Genomic DNA, 12,827 nt, shown 5'->3' with positions numbered 1-12,827 from the left:
AAAGATAGTTTCAGTCTTAGCACTAAACTCATCATTTTGAGCCTGTTCCTTGACCACTTGGACCGGTTTCGAAATATTTTTACACAATCCCAGATATTTTTTGAAACTTTAACTTTTCAAATTCTCCGAAATAGGTAAACTTTGGTTGGGTCTTTAGAGCCTTGTAGCTTGGTTTAAAAATAGGGAGGTATTTCAGTGTTGGTACTCAGCGGAGTTTTCAAAAACAACATCAACAAAAGGAAAAAAAAACAACACCTTGACTTAAAAATAAATTGGCGCCTTTACTTGCAAAATTGATTTCAAGGGTAATTAAAAGGTTTCGAACGCAATTCATCAATTCGAGTAACTTTATTGGAAAACAAAGCAAGAAACACGAAACAATAATTTAAAACAAAATGATAGCACAGTAATTTTGATGACTATGAGAAAAAAGATAAATGGCTCTTTAGCCACGTCTAAGTAGATCAAAATGAAATTAAATGACGGGATTCAAATTGACTTTAACAACCTCGTAAAGATAAGGTGGATCTTTCATCCTGATGTAATAGCATCCTTGATAATTCCCGGAATGTTCCAGTTTTGTCAAAATAATCGAACACTGTCTGATGGTGAACCGAGTGTCTTGGTCAACAGCAGCATTGCTATCAAAACCAAACTCAGTCTTCAGGTGGTTAATAGGTTCTTCCCACTTTGCATTTGAATCCAGCCTCGATGTGTCTGGGCCGTATATCACTTCGTTTGAAGGAAAAGGCGTTGCGGCTTCGTTTTCCAATTTGACACAATTTAAGTCAAACTCAGAACAAAAATTATCGTTCGATAAAGGTTCGGGTTCTTTCTTAATTTTTTCAGAGGAGATGGTTGGACATAAGGCATTAAATTCGCCCAATAATGAAATCCCATGATTGAAGTTGGAACCGACAGATTCAGAAAGAGTAGAATTAGACTCCCTCGCGTCTCTGGGTTCATCGGGATCTGATTCAGAATGAATTTCCAATTCTTTTGGCTGAGCAATTTCATTTAGAGAATCGTGGTTTGTATTTGGCCCACTTCGTTCTAGCTGCAAACGTCCTCGTTTGTTGTCTGGTTTCAGTTTTAATGGGAACACAAAGTCTGCAACATCAGTTGATCTACTTTCAGACTGAACTTCGTTAGAATCTGAAAATTTCGATCCCCTGTCTGCCTGATTGGGTTTTACAGCATTGTCTTTCGTAGAAGCACATTTCCGCTTGCTGGTCGATTGATCGTATTGGTTCTTCCGTTTTGACGAAACACTTTTCGGAATTTTTCGTTCAATTCCACATTTTGATGAATGAAGTCTAGAAATGTGATTTCTTAGTATTTTCTTTAATTTGGCTGCGAATTCACAAAAATTACACTTAAACGGACGCTCGTCACTGTGAGTCGCGACATGGTTCTTTAAATCATCCCGACTTGGGGCACGATATTCGCATAGATCGCATTTGAAAGGACGCTCATCACTGTGAGTCACGAAGTGTGTCTTTAAATTCCCGCGGTGTCGGGAACGGTAATCGCAAAAATTACACTTAAACGGACGCTCATCACTGTGAGTCGAGAGATGTTTCTTTAAATCATCCCGCCTTCGGGCACGATATTCGCATAGGTCGCATTTGAACGGACGCTCATCACTGTGAGTCGAGAGATGTTTCTTTAAATCATCCCGCCTTCGGCCACGATATTCGCATAGATCGCACTTGAACGGACGCTCGTCACTGTGAATTAATTTATGATTCTTATAGGCTGAGTTTTTTCCTGTCTGGAAACCACACTGTTCACACTTAAACTTCATCTTTCAATAATGAACCAAAAAGTCATTCAATAACAATGCTTAAGAGTTGAATGTAAATATTTGAAAGGTAAGATGCGTGAGTTTATGAGCATACAGTTTTTCACATGAGCACACCACTATGTCTTTTTTATTGAAATCTGCATCCGGTTCCAAATTTTACATCAGAGTATGCGTTGGACTGCAGATACTGAGTGAGAACGTCATTAAAGCTGAAATGGTAACATAAACATCTTATGAAAACGCTCAATATTTACTTTAGTTGAATGAGGTAAAGTAAAACGGCTATTCATGCAGAAATGAGGACATCATACAACATTCGAATTTGAGTAATCTATTATCCAGTTTACCATAAGATTGCGAAAAGGAGGGTCCAATTAATTAGATAGTCTGCCAAAGAGGAATTTCCATAAGTCTTCGTGAATAAGGTACCTATTTAAAAATTAATATTCAAATAATCGAAATTACCTTAAATTTTAAGTTCTAAGATAACGTTTTAAGGGGCAGCTCCAACGTACTTTTTCTCTGAAAATGCGTTTTTACAACAGAACGCGGAGCAGACGAAACCAAACCCTTCAAACCAGTCTTGGAAATAAGGATTTTTTTAAACTAGTCCTCAGGACCAGCCATGGAAATAAGGTTTTTTTTCAACTAGTCCTCGGGACCAGTGACCCCGACATCAACAATATTCAAACTGGTCCCTGAGACCAGTTAACCCTGTGCGATTTATTTTACTACTGGTCCCACTTTAAAATTATTTATAAATATAAAATTACATGGTCCCAAATCATTTTTAATAATTTTATTTTGCCATCTTTGACTACATTATCGTACGAAAGCCAAAAGATTATCGATTTTCAACCAAAATAGGGAAATTAATGTTGCGGGGCGCGAAATATTTCATGACGTCACGAACTTTGAAAGTACACTATCCTAGCGCCCTCTATCCCTACAGTTATTTAAATGAAATTCCTTATTTCCACTCTTGGCATTTTGGCGGACATGTTGGTGGGTACTGAGTAGTTTAAAAGACGGAACTTAGAGATGGATAAATCTAAAGATTTAAAACAACCAATAGATTATATTAAAAGTCTTGATTTAGAAGTTCAAAAAAGATACGTTGATAAGATTAGATATATCGGGAATTGTGATCCATACAAAGTTGATCCGAAAGAATTTGAAAAAGTGCGTGACGGCCAAGGCTTAGGGAAAGGTGAAGCAGCTTTACCTCCAATAACATTTGGGGACCTATTTATTTATTTAATATCTGGCATTTCGCCATACACTCAACAAGAATTAAGAAACTATAAAAGTCTACTGGCCTATAATCAATTCTTACATGGTTTTGTGAGAGATGTTCGGGTTAAGAAGTTCGAAGAATCTGGAAATGTGGTTGTTCGAGGCCTAGTAAGTATTTTTAATATTGTTTTTGTTATTGATTCTAGATTCTAGAAAGGTATTTATAATGTTGTATTTGTTTTAGGTTATGCACTCACAACAACTTCGAGATAAGCCGTTGGACTGCTGGATCATCGCAGATAACAGTGGCACCGTACTTTGTGGTCATTGCACATGCATCGCTGGCCTTAACGAGTGTTGTACACATGTTGGGGCCCTTTTATTTTATATTGAATATGCTGTGAGGTTTAGAGAAACCGTTAGTTGTACTGGCGTTAAAGCAAAATGGGTTGTACCCATTACAAAGACGGTTTCATACTATCCTGTTTGGCAAGCTGACATTTCAACAGCAGAAACTAAAAAGAAACAGTTGAATGAAAGTCTTAAAGGAGAAACGATACCACCAAAAAACTTAAAATCAGATATTCGAAAGCAAAAAGATGTACCATCTATTACTAATGATGAATTTGAAGTTTGGTGCGCTGAATTTTTTGAAGCCAACCCAGAGAGTGGTATTTTTAGTATATTACCGAACTTTCAAAGTGGATTTATCCCGAAGTGTTTAAATTCAAAATATCCTCCAGTGTTGTCTGAATTATTTGAGGAAGAAAAATTGAACTTTGCATTTAATGAACTTCTCGCTTACTGCCAAACTATAAATGTTGACTTTTCACAAGATCAAGCGAATGTTGCAGAGAAAGATACAAAGCTTCAGTCAAAGAACAAGCTATGGCAGCAGCTGAGGGCCGGTAGAATAACTGCTTCAACGTTCAAGAATGCTGTCAGTACAGATCCTGCAATGCCTTCCATATCGCTTGTCAACTTAATTTGTTACCCTAACTCTCACAATTTTCAAACTGAAGCTACAAAATGGGGATCAAATATGGAAAACACTGCTAGAATTAAGTACAAAGATTATATGATAGGTAAACACCAGAACTTTAGAGTTACAAATTCAGGATTATGGTTAAACAGCGCCTATCCCTTTCTGGGAGCTTCCCCTGATGGTTTGCTGGATTGCACCTGCTGTGGTAAAGGGACACTGGAAATAAAATGCCCCTTTACTATGAAAGACAAATCTGCACATGAGGAGCATAGGAATTCCTGTCTAAGAAACAGTGAGTCTGGCTATGTCCTAGATAAAAAGCACTCTTACTACTATCAAATACAAGTTCAGCTATTTGTAACAGAGTCGCGTTATGCTGACTTTTGCATTTGGACCAATGTAGATATGCATGTAGAACGAATTAAACCTGATATGGAGTTTTGGAAGGAGAATGTAGGAAAAGCTGAAAAAATATTTAGGTGTGCAATTTTACCTGAACTTGTTGGAAAATTTTATAGTAAAGGAGTGGATGAACCTACACTAGACAAGGATGAAGCCACCTGTGATAACGCCAAAGCTACTGCAGATGAAAACGCCAAAGCTACTTGTGATAATAATGTAAAATCTACTTGTGATAACAATGTAAAAGCTACTTGTGATAATAATGTAAAAGCTAATTGTGATGTTAATGCCAATGCTACATGTGATTATATCGACATAATTACTGGTGATAAGGGAACAAGAGATGAAAATAGTATTCCCGACTTGTGCATTCCATCCACCACAAAACCCAGCTTTTCTGGTACTAAAATGGTACTCTCTTCAATTACAAATAAAAAGTCAAAGAAAAAAGTACAAACTTGGTGCTACTGCAAGGGGCCAGACGAAGGATCAATGATTGGGTGTGATGGGGAAAACTGTCGCTTCCAGTGGTTTCATACTGATTGCCTTAAAATAGACAAAATACCACGAGGCAAATGGTATTGCCCAGACTGCGCAAAATTGAACAGAGTTAACAAAAAGAGAAAAGAAAAAAAATAAATGTAATCTAGTTCCTACTTTTTAAAAAATTTTATTTTGAATTAAACAAATCTTGTTTTATTGAAATGAAACGACTGATTTACAAAGATTAGTTAACGCACATGCCACAACACCAATCTTATCAATTGTAGAAACTTCCTCGCCTTCTACCACGTGTAATAGTTCTATTGGGAGTTTTGAATGTAGTAACGTGTATTTTTGTCTGATAGTACCGATAACTCGTTCTACATGAATTCGCACGTTTGCAATTTTTCTTGTTGCTTCCACCTTTCGTGGATCTAGCTGATTTTTCCCGGCTTGTCGAAATGCTGGCAATTTAACTGTAGCATAAAACAACCCTACAGCCTCTTCTATTTTGAAGCCCCTATCAGCTAGTACTACATCACCGGGAAGAAGGTTATCAAGAAAACCACACTCTTCCGTCAAACGTTTATCGCTTACGCGTCCTACCCACCCCTTAGAAAGAAAACTAACTGTTCCCTGGGGAGTAATGCCTATTAAAAACTTCACTGTGTTTTGATGTTTGTAGCTTGACCATGTCTCAGCTTTCGTTAATATGTTTGAAGGTTTTTCCAGGAAAACTTCAAAGCAGTCTATAATTACTGCAACGGACTTGCCAAAGTTTTCTCTGAAACACATAGGCATGGTTTTTTGCAGACAATCTCTATCAGGCCACTTAATGAATTTTTCTAACCGTTTATATAATACATTTAGGCAATTATAAAATATTTTCCCAACAGTTACTTCCGAAATACCAAATCTATAGGATAAGTCTCTGTTTTTCGAGGCCAAACGTAATTTCATTAGGGTCAGTATTAATTGTTGAAATGGCATTAATTTAGACTTTTCAAATAAAAACGGCTTTACACCATTAAACAATACCAATAACGTTTTATAATTTTCCAAGCCTGTGAAAAATTTTACTTTGGCATCGTTGGATACAAACGATGATTGCATCAAAAGATGGTTCTCACGTTCTCCGTTAACTTTTTCAAACTCACATTTTAGCGAGCGCAGTTTGCTTTCCAACTTTTCCATTAAATTTAGCGAATCTGTTAATTTCGATTTTAATACTTCATTCTCAATTGTTAAGTCTTTCACTTTTAGCAAACTAGCTTCCAATTCAAACATTTCAATAACTCGAAAAATAGTTTCAGTGCCACTTTCTTGGAATTCTTTTCTATTTGTTTCGGTACCAACTTCTAAATAAGTAATCAAATCAGAATTGGTCACTTGTGTCCCAAACTCTGACATTATTATAGCATCGACTTGCGTTCCAAACTCTGACATTATTATAGCATCGACCTGTGTTCCAAAATCTAATGTTTCTGGTTTAGTTTGCACTTCAGAATCTGCCATTTCTGTTTTAAAATCGGTTTGTGTTCCAAAGTTAGTATTTTTCACTTCTTCGGGTAAAATCATGTCGTCATTCTGATAACTAAGAGAAGCTGGACTCTCCTCCAGGAATTTAGAGGTATTAACTGAGCTGTCAAGCATACTTAATGTACCAAGTGAAATTCCACTCTCGTCTAATGATGTAGAAGTAATAAAGGAGGATTCCAAGGAAATAGAAGAATCTTTACTCTCGTCTAATAATGAAGGTTCAGTAATGGCAGTTTTTCGTCGCTTTTCTTTAACAACTAGCGGAAGATTAGCTCGCCTACGTTTTCTCTCGTATCTCTCGAGCTTTGACACATCCCCTGAACTTTCTTCTTTACTGGAATTGTCAGCATTCAAGTACTTGGTCGGGAGCCAGTCAGGGTTCGTATTATCATATAGGGCTGATGGTCCTTTTCATATATTACAAATTACGTTAGAGACCTTTATTAAAAGAGTTGGTCAAATCAAATCCATACCTTGTGAAAAATGTATAGAACACACCCTCATGTAATCACGGAGTGATTCGGTTGTAAGGTTTAAGCATTTTAACCACTTCCTTTTCCTTTCGCTGGATAATAAATTGGTTTTTTCTCCTTGATGTGTTATTACTTGTGGAATTCGGAAAAACTTTAGCGGTTTAGTCTTGTTATCCGACTTATCTGAGTTATCTCTAACGTTAGGCCTAGGCCTATCTGAACTTTTACAACCTTTAACGCAGCACGTCCGAACCATTTTAACATATAACCCGTTCCGTAATCGCCCGTGATAAAATAACGAATAACAATAGTTATTTTAAACTAACAAATAACTAGTTAAAGACTAACTAAAAGTACATACACGGTACAACACCTTGTTTAGACTTTGTCCCACCAGCATGGCCGCCTTATTAGATAGAAGGCAGTTCAGTGAACTGGCATAACATAATTACACATTTAGGAACTGAACTGATGTGAACTACTAACTGCTATAGCGAGGTGTGACGTATTAGTTTTCCATCATTAATTTCCCTATTATCGTACCTTGCAATTATACTAAAATCGGCACAACTTAATAATATTTACAAGGGTCCTGAAGGAGATGTACAAATAACGTCTCCAAACGTTTCTTTCATCCTGCCTTTGGACTTAAAACATGAATAATTCCATCCTATTTCACCTTTTTCTTCCTCTAGCGAGCCTTTTGTGCCCAGATTAGTTAGATTTCCCTCTAAATTATCGTAAAATTATCGTACGTCGAAGCCGAATTCAGGGTGAGAAATAAGGCGGTGGCACTGGGCAAATGACCAGTTTAAAAATTGCTTTGACCAGTTTATTTATTAAATGCCTGGGGGTCCAGTGGTCACCGTGACCACTTTTTAAATTCCCCTTCTTTAGTAAAAAATAAATTCCCAGTAGTGGGTTATAGAAATTAATCCATTTCAGTGCAGCACATACAGTATGTAGAAATATTAAGTGGTCATTGACCAGTTTTTTAATTAAAACCCATGGGCTCTACTGGTCAAATGACCAGTTTAAAAAATTTCCTTATTTCTCACCCTGGCCGAATTTAGCCTACTAGTACAGCGTCATAATTATAGTAACTCTTAAAATTATCGCATTGTACTATAATTATCGTACGTCTGGCAACGCTGTACTGATTACTACTAACCTGACACTACGACCAGAAGGGAATAAGAGAGAAGGGAGACATTAGAGCTTGCTTTGGTAACGAGAGTCCGACCAACCTCAAGAAAACCGCGAAAACTTTGCGCAAGTACACAGCTTTTAACCAATTTACGGCAAAAATAGTTCTTTAAGTTCTCCGCGGTATCGGACCATTTGTCTGCTAGATTTTCATTCTCCAAAGGCTTAGGGCTGTCGATGTTTCGTTCTTGTGTAATTATAGCCTCAAGTATGTATTTTATTGAAACTAATTTGTATTTTTTAATATTAATTCAGAATAATTGGTTTTCATCTATTTATTACCTTCAAATTATCTGATTTTGGTATGTTTTCAACTTTTCAATACCCGTGTATCTAAATTAATTGCACAGCTTGATTTCGTTTATCAACATGAAATTCGGCCATTTTTATCTCCTTCAATGTGAAGTTGTAAACAAAACTACTTTTTATTCGTCAACCGAGACGTCACCTTCTTATGTGACGTCACAGCTAAGGCAGAAGTTAGATAGCCAATCAGTGAAGGGTAGTTGATTTGAGGTTAGTAAGACTGTTGTTACGAGTGTAAAGCATTATGGAGATATAAAGTGTGTCCCTTCTCTCTTATTCGCTTCTGCTACGACTAGGAGTAGAGATAAGATTAAGTAGGAAATAAGATTAAGACTCCTTGCAATGAGAAAGGAGTCGAAATTTGACGAAAACTTTTAATTAATAAACTGTTCCCCTTTCAATATTTATCAAAGTTTAGAATTAATAAACAAGTCCCTAGGACTCGTGACCCTCGGTTTTTGAATAAAAAAACTAGTCTGAGTAACTAATAAAGTGGTTTTGGACCTGTAAACCTGTGTTATTTCCATGGCTGCTCAGGACCAGTGATCAAAGCGTATATAATATTAAACTGGTTTTTGGGACCTGTGACCTTATCCCAAAATTATTTTTTAGTTTTTTTTACTAATCTTAATAAAAATTAAGGGAGTATTACGTTGACGCCCTAGCCCACTCGATCACGCTTTGGCCTTAGTTCCCACGCTGGCAGTCTGGGAAATATGGATATTTTTTAAACTAGAACTTGGGACCAGTGACTCCCTTAGTGTCCGAAATAATAAACTGGTCTCCGCCTTTGTTCTCCTATACATTTGCAATTGTAAAACTGGTCCCGAGGACCAGTAAGTCCCACTTTTCGAATTTAAAAACTAGTCCAAGCAATTAATAAACTGGTTTTGGACCATAGGAAGTGTGATGTTTTGCAGACTGATAGTGGGTACGTTCAGTAACCCTCTTTGATGACAGCGCTTACTAAGCGATGTCAGATTTTCCCTACTGTACGCTTTTTCGAGTTTCCGGTTTTGACGTCATGATGCTCAGCGCGTATTCATCAAAAAAACCATCTAATCGATATGGTTTTTTGATGGGCTAACGTAGCGCTTGACTGTTGAACACTTGAGAGACGAAAATTTGCGCGGGATTTAAAATATAAATTCCCATGATGCTATTACTACAGTAATTGTATTAGTTTTCTTTACAAAACTACTTCTACCATTAAAATAGACATAATTTTCTTAAAAAAATACATTATTTGCGAGCCTGTTAATAATTGAGATGAGCCATTTGCGCCTTGAGGTTGAGGGTAATACGTTTCCCCAAGTCCATTTTCGAAAACGGCGCTAACTTCAAAATGTCACTTTACCGTTGAACAGCCTTCTACGTCACTGTAACGTCTCGAGCCCATCAACCAAACATCAAGAAAACAGCGATTTCCTTGAGAATTTCGTTACTGAACGTACCCCTTGTCACGAACTTCGTAGAACTCCCGCCCGTTTAGTGTGAACTGATTAAAGTGATTTGAGTTATTAACATCATAGCCTCATAGTAATTTTATTATGGTTAGCCTTTTATGTCACTATTAGTAGGTATTTTTCAGCTATAATTAAATAACTTTCTTTGATTGAAATTTGGGGGTTCTGGCAAACAAAAAATTCTACGCAGTTGAAAATGATGATTCTAACGTGATTAAAATATTTGGCTTTTGAGGTGGACCCGAAGAAGATGTTAGCGAATGGCTTACCTGGTACGAACACATAGCGAAAATCAACAATTGGCCCGACGAGAAAAAAATAAATCATCTCTGTATTTCCTTGGATGTCGACGCCCGGAAATGCTACGGAGTGCAGCTCGCAAACAACCGAAACCATACTTGGGGGCAATGGAAGACGCTGTTGAAGACCACATTCACCACCCAGAATTTTCACGAACTGTCTCACACCCGGTTGAGCCAACGGACCCAATTGCCAAATGAGTCATTTGAAAAATATTATTACGACGTCGTCCAACTCTGTCTTAGAGTCGATCCACATATGACCTACTCCGAGAAACTGCGACACCTAGTGAGAGATCTACAGCCTGAGGTCATCGAGAAAATTATGTTAATGAGCCCTACGTCACCGAAGACTTCCTCGAAAAGCTACAGCGACTAAACAGGGCTTCGCTCATGTCGATACGCCCAGAAAACACTTGGAATTCGGCGACTTTCGCAGGCCTAATACAAGGCGCACCATGCTGGAACCCGTTCATCATTCCTCGGCCGGAGTCATCACCTCCCATTTCCAACGTTTTCCAAACCTCGGTCGGGCCGACCATGAGGGCACCTCAGCCGCTAATACCCGAGCCACTCTCAGAAGGATAGCGACGGTTTTGGAACGGATCGAAACTTCATTAGCCAGGAGACCATTTCCGAGACAAAGCACCCGAAACGACCAAGGACAACCCATATGTCACAACTGCGGAAGAGCAGGTCATATCCAAAGGAACTGCGGCCGAAATCGCGGGGAGTCATATTGTTGCGAAAATAATCCCCGCCGGTACGATTCCCGCCCGTTCGAGATGAACCGCTATCAAGCCGAACCAAGGCGCCCTGATTTAAGCCGATACCGGGAAGAACCAAGAGCCTATGGAACTACCGAATCACCAAACGAATACCCGCCAACACTCTCGCCCTCTCACCGGTACGAGCCCGGCCCGTTCGAGATGAACCGTTACCAAGCCGAACCAAGGCGCCATGATCCAAGCCGATACCGGGAAGGATCATGGATTTATCGAAACACCAAACGAATACCCGCGAACACGCTCGCCCTCTCCAGCAGCTCCACGCGCGGGTAACCCTTTTACGAGGACTTAGGAGTTCTGCCAGAAATATATTACCTTACACGAAGTTCACTTCAATAATGGTTAGTACCGTGGACATCATCTATGAAGAGAAAACCCGAAAAAAAAACTTTGCAAGAGTGAAGAGGCGTGAATTTTTTCCCCCTCCCGACGCGCGCTAGTCGCGAAGAGAAAAGTTTTTCCTCTCGAGAGAGAACTGTTATAAATGGCCACTGCCAAGATAATCTGACGTTTCCTAGAAACGGCGGGATTCAACTGTATTTCGCGCAAGTGAGAAGCCGCTGCATAAGATACAACCATGATACGATTGTAAGAAAAGCACATTTTTCTCACTACGCGACGCTAGTGTTTTTATTTTCACCTCTCTGCCTCGCTGTTCGGGAGGAACGGTACCGTTTCTAGCCTGTAAAAATACTTCATAGATGATGGCCGGCGCGAGGTAGGGAGAAGTGAACTTCGTGTAAAGTAATATATTTCAGGTTCTGCCTAACGACAACAATAGATCTCCCCTGGAAGCATTTTTTTTATCAAGTCAAGACCTCATAACAATACCTGCCCTTATCAATAAATCTCGAACCATCAAGCTTATAATCGACACCGGATCGACAATTAACGTCATCTCCAAATCATTCGCCGCGGCTATAGGGTCAAACAAGATGGTCTAGCCCATAATTAAGCCACATCGTTTACGTACTCTCGCTATCCCTACTACAATAAATATACTTCTAGTGAAATATCCCCTAATATACCGGTCGGAGGGAATAATTTTTCAATGGCTGCTTGGCAAAGAGAATCAAATATCGTCAACGCCGTTACTAAATTACTAATAATACTACTACTAGTACCACTACTACTCAGGTAAAACTATTAGTCCCATCCCATCGATACCTTGAAGCTAAGAAGAAACTAAAACACTTCCAAAGCGCGCAGAAAGAATATTCGCCCGCTCGGACTTTCTTTTAAAATTCTTCTCGATTTGAGGAGAAATACACGTAAATTCTAATAATAAACACCATTCTATATATAACGTCGGTATTTACTTGCTTTTGCTTCTTAAAAATTCCCCTCGATTTCTTTGAATTTTGAAATCGGGGATCGGGGATGATTGATGGCGTGAAACCCTTATTGTCCACGGGTGACCGGAATTTTAAAGGGAGTATTAAACCTTCCATTTAAATTAAGGCAATACTAAAATCCTCTCTCTCTAGCTTTAAATATATCGAGCAAACGTAAACCACAATTCACTAAGCTTAACCTTACCTGTACGATTAAATGCAATGCTTAAACATACTAATATAATCCCCACCCGTACAAACATTTTAGGCTGTAATTCATCTGCATACGCGCTTTTTTATCGCTATCACGCTGTAATAGGTATACATTAAGGCTACATTTTCTGCAGCTCGAAAAACGCGAAAATTTAACAACAATTCCAGAACTGCAAATTGTCTGCCGTTTCTACATTTTCTGTTTATTATCTGCAAAAGCGCATAGATAACCAGAAAGTGAAGAACGAGAAGCTTAAACCGCAACGTGAAAAATGAGTTCCCCCATAGTC

General features: G+C 38.5%; 3 protein-coding genes across 12 annotated transcripts; 1 reads left to right on the top strand and 2 right to left on the bottom strand.

Annotated features, from left to right (window-relative positions):
• Positions 1 to 441: 441 nt before the first annotated feature.
• Positions 442 to 10,593, bottom strand: LOC149587368 (uncharacterized). Of its 3 annotated transcripts, none has more exons than XM_089863652.1 (3): positions 10,173 to 10,593; positions 2,155 to 2,236; positions 442 to 2,016 (listed from the first exon to the last, which is right to left on the bottom strand). In XM_089863652.1, the coding sequence occupies exon 3, from the start codon at positions 1,805 to 1,807 to the stop codon at positions 476 to 478; it is 1,332 nt and encodes a 443-aa protein (XP_089719778.1). In that variant the 5' UTR covers positions 1,808 to 2,016; positions 2,155 to 2,236; positions 10,173 to 10,593; the 3' UTR covers positions 442 to 475. The 3 variants fall into 3 exon arrangements, with proteins under 3 accessions (XP_089719778.1, XP_089719779.1, XP_089719777.1); XM_089863653.1 differs by lacking the exon at positions 10,173 to 10,593 and having other exon boundaries at positions 442 to 1,807; positions 1,902 to 2,016; positions 2,155 to 2,643; XM_089863651.1 differs by lacking the exon at positions 10,173 to 10,593 and adding an exon at positions 2,273 to 2,643 and having other exon boundaries at positions 2,155 to 2,194.
• Positions 2,672 to 5,140, top strand: LOC149587370 (uncharacterized). Of its 7 annotated transcripts, none has more exons than XM_089863648.1 (4): positions 2,672 to 3,211; positions 3,288 to 4,320; positions 4,432 to 4,481; positions 4,547 to 4,688. In XM_089863648.1, exons 1-4 carry the CDS (start codon positions 2,849 to 2,851, stop codon positions 4,547 to 4,549), a joined length of 1,449 nt encoding a protein of 482 aa, XP_089719774.1. In that variant the 5' UTR covers positions 2,672 to 2,848; the 3' UTR covers positions 4,550 to 4,688. The 7 variants fall into 7 exon arrangements, with proteins under 7 accessions (XP_089719774.1, XP_089719773.1, XP_089719769.1 ...); XM_089863647.1 differs by having other exon boundaries at positions 4,393 to 4,481; XM_089863643.1 differs by having other exon boundaries at positions 3,288 to 3,714; positions 3,787 to 5,140.
• Positions 5,085 to 7,465, bottom strand: LOC149587369 (uncharacterized). Of its 2 annotated transcripts, XM_089863650.1 has the most exons (3): positions 6,926 to 7,465; positions 6,734 to 6,859; positions 5,085 to 6,658 (listed from the first exon to the last, which is right to left on the bottom strand). In XM_089863650.1, exons 1-3 carry the CDS (start codon positions 7,179 to 7,181, stop codon positions 5,127 to 5,129), a joined length of 1,914 nt encoding a protein of 637 aa, XP_089719776.1. In that variant the 5' UTR covers positions 7,182 to 7,465; the 3' UTR covers positions 5,085 to 5,126. The 2 variants fall into 2 exon arrangements, with proteins under 2 accessions (XP_089719776.1, XP_089719775.1); XM_089863649.1 differs by having other exon boundaries at positions 5,085 to 6,859.
• Positions 10,594 to 12,827: the final 2,234 nt, after the last annotated feature.

This window comes from Phalangium opilio, unplaced genomic scaffold (genome assembly GCF_054372755.1).
Source record: "Phalangium opilio isolate 3A_F unplaced genomic scaffold, DU_Popi_V2 ptg001170l_1, whole genome shotgun sequence".
Lineage (NCBI taxonomy): Eukaryota > Metazoa > Arthropoda > Arachnida > Opiliones > Phalangiidae > Phalangium > Phalangium opilio.
This window is presented reverse-complemented; position numbering and strand designations above follow the sequence as displayed.